The sequence below is a fragment of the Morus notabilis genome, unplaced genomic scaffold, assembly GCF_000414095.1.
Source record: "Morus notabilis unplaced genomic scaffold, ASM41409v2 Scaffold298, whole genome shotgun sequence".
Taxonomy (NCBI): Eukaryota; Viridiplantae; Streptophyta; class Magnoliopsida; order Rosales; family Moraceae; genus Morus; species Morus notabilis.
Genome location: NW_010359398.1, coordinates 262,575 through 268,185, shown reverse-complemented (window position 1 = coordinate 268,185; position 5,611 = coordinate 262,575). Strand labels below are relative to the sequence as shown.

At 31.5% G+C, this 5,611-nt stretch overlaps 1 protein-coding gene across 1 annotated transcript; it reads left to right on the top strand.

The window, feature by feature from the left end:
- The first annotated feature begins 1,032 nt into the window (after nucleotides 1-1,032).
- Nucleotides 1,033-3,722, top strand: LOC21396111 (heavy metal-associated isoprenylated plant protein 39). The gene is made up of 3 exons (XM_024163099.1): nucleotides 1,033-1,390; nucleotides 1,860-1,935; nucleotides 3,167-3,722. Exons 1-3 carry the CDS (start codon nucleotides 1,385-1,387, stop codon nucleotides 3,634-3,636), a joined length of 552 nt encoding a protein of 183 aa, XP_024018867.1. The 5' UTR covers nucleotides 1,033-1,384; the 3' UTR covers nucleotides 3,637-3,722.
- The last annotated feature ends 1,889 nt before the right edge of the window (nucleotides 3,723-5,611 follow it).

Below are 5,611 nucleotides of genomic sequence, written 5' to 3'. Positions count from 1 at the left end.
ATTTTCCTTCTTAACTCTTTAAAAAATTTAAAATATTTCAATATTAAGCATAAAAATATACTAACTACAATATTTATGAACTATTTTAAGTGTTTTGTTTTATCGGATAGGACATACTTCTATGTCATTGAAATGATGCCATTTAAAAGAAGATGAATTTTAAATTTCATTCCCTGAAAAAAAAAATATCATTTTGTTCTGCTATAAATTTATAATAAATTTCAATTTCTGTAAATTCATCATGTAAATTTTTAGCTTTTAGTTACGTGTGCTTATCCAATGACCCATACTCATTAGAATGGTTAAACAATTGCCCTTTTATAATGAGACTCTAAGTACCAAAATTGTAATTTATAATGAATATGGAGGAGTTTATGATCAATTTTGAGGAGATTTTTACGGCAGGACATCAAAAAGTGAATTATTGATAAGTTTTTATATTTTAATTGTCTGTATTAAAAATTATTTATTTTATATTTTTTTTATTTGATGTGATTTAAATTAAATTTGACAATAAAAAATGTGTACTGACAGCTTACAGTAGAAACACCCAAATTTTAAGTTATAAAAGACAAAATCAAACAGCACTTATTTTTCAATAGCTAAATTTGAGATTAACTCCCGAAGTTTTTAATTTCTAATTTTTAAATTTAATTTTTTAAATTTTTAAATTTTATTTTTGAGGAGGGTTACTCTCATCAGTCTTTTTTGGCAAGCCTATTATCTCTATTTTGGAGTATTACATGATGTAGTACAAAGTACCCTTCAAACCATGTGCCCAAAAAAAAGTAGTACAGTTTCCATAGCTGAAAAACACCCCTCAAACTGAACTGAACAGAAGATTCAACAGAAACGGTGAAAGTCCATAGCCACCTGGATCTAACCTAAAACACAAGTTGTGTGCGTGTCACCCACGCCCTGCTGTTCGGGCGTGGGCAGTACACAGAAACGCAATGTCGTTTTTCATCTGCATGTCCACTCTTCAAAAGGACCATGAAGAAAGAGAGAGAGAGAGAGACTTCACTGATTACTCCTCTTCAACAAGAGTTCTTCTCATACCCATCTCTCTCTAACTTTTTCTTTCGTAGCACTCACTTTCTCTCTCCTATTCTGCATTTCTTGTTTTGATTCGGATTTTTTCTGGTACCAAAAGTTTGTCCAAGCCATCAGTCCATCACCATCTTTTTATTTTTATTTTTATTTTTTATTTTTGTTGGTGAGCATCATTATTTGATTTCGTCTTGGCCTCTCTCTTTTTCAACCCATTGCTTTTATCCCCTGTTTTCTGTATTTCCCATTCTCTCTCTCTCTCTCTCTCTCTCTGGTTTTCTTCTGAATATCTCTGTGAGAAGAAGAAGAAGATCAAAAAGAGAAGCATTGGAAAATGAAGGTCAGGATTCATTTCCCACTTTTCTATTTTCCCATCTCCTGTTCAGTCTTTTATTAGCAGTGTTTCCTTTCCCGGTCCAGATTCTTCAACTACTTTTGTTGGTTTTTGCTTTTGTTTTGTTTTTTTTTTCCTTTTCCTTTTTAATTCCCTTTTCATTTCTTTCTCTTTGATTCCCTTTTCAAGGAATATTAAGCTAACTGGTTCATGGCTTTCCCTAGTTTCATTCCGATTCTCTGTTTGGGAATAAATTCTACGAGTATTATCATTGAGATGTTTTCAAAACGAAAAAAGTTTTCTAATGTGTGTGTGGATGATTTTTAATATTATATATTGTTACTTCTCTAATCTATCTTTGATCTTTTTTACCTTTTATATTGGTAACAAAGATATAACTTTTCTTTGATTCTATATATTAGATCTTATATTGTGTAGATCTAATCGTGTTTGCGTTTTTTTTTTCTCTCTGCAGAAGGTCGTACTAAAGTTGGATTTGAATGATGACAAAGCCAAGCAGAAAGCTTTGAAGACAGTCTCTACTCTTTCAGGTATTCGATTATTTTTAATGATTTATTTACGTCCTTATTATAGGGATTTTGTAGATTTAATACAACGGTTGAAAAAGTCTGAATTGCGGATACGTCAGGTACATTAAAAAATCTTCCTTTTAATTTTTGGTTTGGCAAAAGTAATAAGTGTTTTCCTGAAAAGACGAGAAAATGAATACAACAAATTTGTGTGCTTGGGTACAAAGAATTTTGTTCGTAACCCATTTGGTTTTGAAAAGGGACAGTGGAAGGAAAATGTTTAAAAATTCACAAGACCATGTAATGAGATCTTTTTGTTCTTATTCATTTATGCAGCTCATGACAAACAATCATAAACTTTGTTTTCTCAATAATAATAATAATAATAATAATAATAATAATAAACAAAATAAAACTCTGCTTCTCCTTTTTCTTTCGATGGCTATTTTTGTCATTTAATGGTTTAGTTAAGTCTGTAGAGAAATATTACAGCAATCTGTTGCAAAGTGTTCATATACACAGATCGACAACTGTATAGCGTGGTGACTTGTCTTGTGTACCTTTTTTCTGATGACTACGTGGTGGAAATTCGTCTGTGATTGTGCAGGCTTAGCTAGCTTCTAGTGCTTGGTGCTTTCTTTCTATGGCATGACTCAACTTTTTTTGCAATCATACAATATAAATATATATATATATGTATATATAATCGTCCTTATGTATACTATGCGAGCACAAGTTTTTCTTTCTTTAATTTCTTTATTTTTTTTATGGAAACAAATATCATCGTAAGTTAAATGTCATTGACACCCAAAAAAAAAAAAATACAAGCACGTCTATGTAAGCTCTATACAACATTGTTAATATTATTGCTGAAATTCTACGCATTATTATTATGTAATAGTACAGCACTCTTTTCTTTTAGGATAAGGAGTATAGTAATCTTTGACAATAGTTTAAGAGCACTACTGTGTCATTTTTTTCTTTAGTATTGCTGTACTGCCACATGAAAGTGTAAAGTATAGTATGAAATTTACCTTTGAACAAAAATGTATATTTTATGAGAGAAAATAACGTAGTAAAAAGATTTAAACAAACTCACGGCAAGAACAACAATGTGATTCTTTATAATGTGAGAGTTTTTATTTTGTGTCTTCTTTTTTTTTTTATGCAAGTGAAATTAGTATTGGAGTGAGGAAATGAAGAAAGAGTTCCATTAATTGTTGGTTGTTTAAATTGTCTAATCCTTTTTTAGGAATTGATGCCATATCAATGAACATGAAGGAGAAGAAACTCACAGTGGTAGGAACAGTAGATCCTGTAAATGTAGTGAGCAAACTCCGCAAGTACTGGCCTTTTACAGACATAATCTCAGTCGGGCCAGCAGTGGAGCCGAAGAAGGAGGAGCCGAAAAAAGAAGAGCCCAAGAAAGAGGAGCCGAAGAAAGAAGAAGGCAAAGAGGAAGCCAAGAAGGAGGAGGCCAAGAAAGAAGAGGGAAAGAAAGAGGAGGACAAGAAGGAGGAGCCAAAGAAGGAAGAGGCTGCCAAGGAAGGGGAGAAGAAAGAGGCAGCACCTGCGCCCGCACCTGCACCTGCACCAGCGCAGCCTCCGCCCGACCCCGTCTTGGAGCTTGTCAAGGCTTATAGAGCATACAACCCCCACATGACCACATATTACTATGTGCAAAGCATGGAAGAGAATCCTAATGCTTGTGTTATTTTTTGAGGGGGGAAAAAAAAAACCTGCTTCGAGGAGAGGATTCCCAAGAATATTTTGAGGGATTAATGGAGATGGAAGGAAAAAAAAAAAAAGGGAAGAAAAAAAAAAAAAAAAAAAAAAAAAAAAAACTTTTGTAAGGTGAAAAAACCCCAAGAGAAAATAGGAGCTTTTGTACATAGATCATGGTGATGCCCTCATCGAAAATGTTTAAAACGTTAGTAATGTGTTGTGTAGAGCTAATAAAGTAATTAATTAAGTTTTTGATCCTGGATTTTGTTTGGATGCATAATTACATTGATTGGTCATTTTCTTTACTGCAATCGGTTATGGATCTTCTTAACTTGCAGAATTTTATTTACAAATTTATGTAGTATCGCTTCTTGATAGCATTATATAAAATGTATTTCTCCCTATTTTTTTGGTGGTAAATTCATATATATATATATATGTATGTTTTTTTTTTTTTTTTTTTTTCGGTGCTAAATTCATAACAAGCAATCACATATGTATAATCGTTGGATCTATGTTAAAATTATAGCCATTGAGAATTTTCAAAAGAAAGGAGAGAGAAAAAAAAAGACAAAAAGGAAAAGAAGGGAAATATTCCATCTCTATCTTTTAGTGGGGCAGGGTACTTCAATTAAGAAGGAAAGAGAAGTGTGATAGTTTTTACAGGTTTGAAGCTCATGGTGTGGGTCATATTAAAGAGATGTTTGGTTCATGAATTATAATTATGATATTAGAATTATTTTTAATTTATGTATATTTTTTATGAGAGAAAATACTATAATGAATCCCGAATTATAATTTAAATCGGGGTACAAATTTCCCAACCAAACAACTCATAATTATTTTTTTTCTTTTTCTGAGGTCGATGGCGTCTCTTTTCTGTGCTTGAGTTAATATTATACGAAATTGAAGGCTCATCGTCCTTTGTAGATTTGTGGGTCTCATTGAGTTGTCTGTCTTTTGTAAACAGAAGTAATGGGACCATATGAGTCAAAGGTCGGTCGTAGTAATCAATATCATTTCCATTTCTTCTTCTTCTTTTTTTTTTCCCCCCTCTTTTTCTTTTTCCTGGTTGGATTAAACAACTTTGCTGATGGAATTTTCTGTTCTGAGAATCATGGTTTGTCTGAACCTTTATGGCCCTTTCCAAGCTCTTATCGCCAATTTTCTTATGATTTTGGTGCTCCACTTTGTTCCAATTCTTTGGCGTACAATTAAAGCTATATAATCCTCCCAACTCTTTAATTTGTTTTTTCTTTGATTTTGTGGTGTAATAAAGAGCGCGTTTGGAGCTCGTTCTAAATTGATTTTGTTTTTTTGTATCAAAATGAAAATAAAAACGTTTTCAATCTTAGACAGATTTCATTTTTAAAAATACGTTTAGTAGTTTTATCAAGAAATTATTTTCAGTATAAAAAACTAATCAATGTCTCTCTATTTGCTCTCGAGAGGAGAAAATAAAAATAAAAAATGAAAAACGACTTTCATTTCTCTCTCATTTTACACTAAACTAAAAAAATCGTTTTCATTTTTATTTTTTATCTTTATTGCGTCAAACGCTATTTTGAAAACATTTTCATTTTTTTTTCTCGAAAAACGTGAAAAATAAAAACGAGATGAACCTTAAACACGACCATAAGTTCCCAAATTTCACTTTCATAAATTGTTGAGCTTCAGTTGCTTAAATTTGATGCAAGGTGATTTCATAAGAGTTCTTTATTAGGAAAAAAAAATCACATTATATATATATATATATATTATATTATATTATTTTCGTTTTTGCATAAGGCTAGGCCCTACAATATTGTATAATATTGTTATAGTACCTTTATTAAAAATTAAACTATACACATGCATGTGATAGCAATGAGGATGCAGCATGCCGCATAATTTTTCCTAATTTTTATTCTAAGTTGCACATGTATCTTCAACTTAAGTGGCAACACTTTTATAAAAGCTGCAAATTCCATAC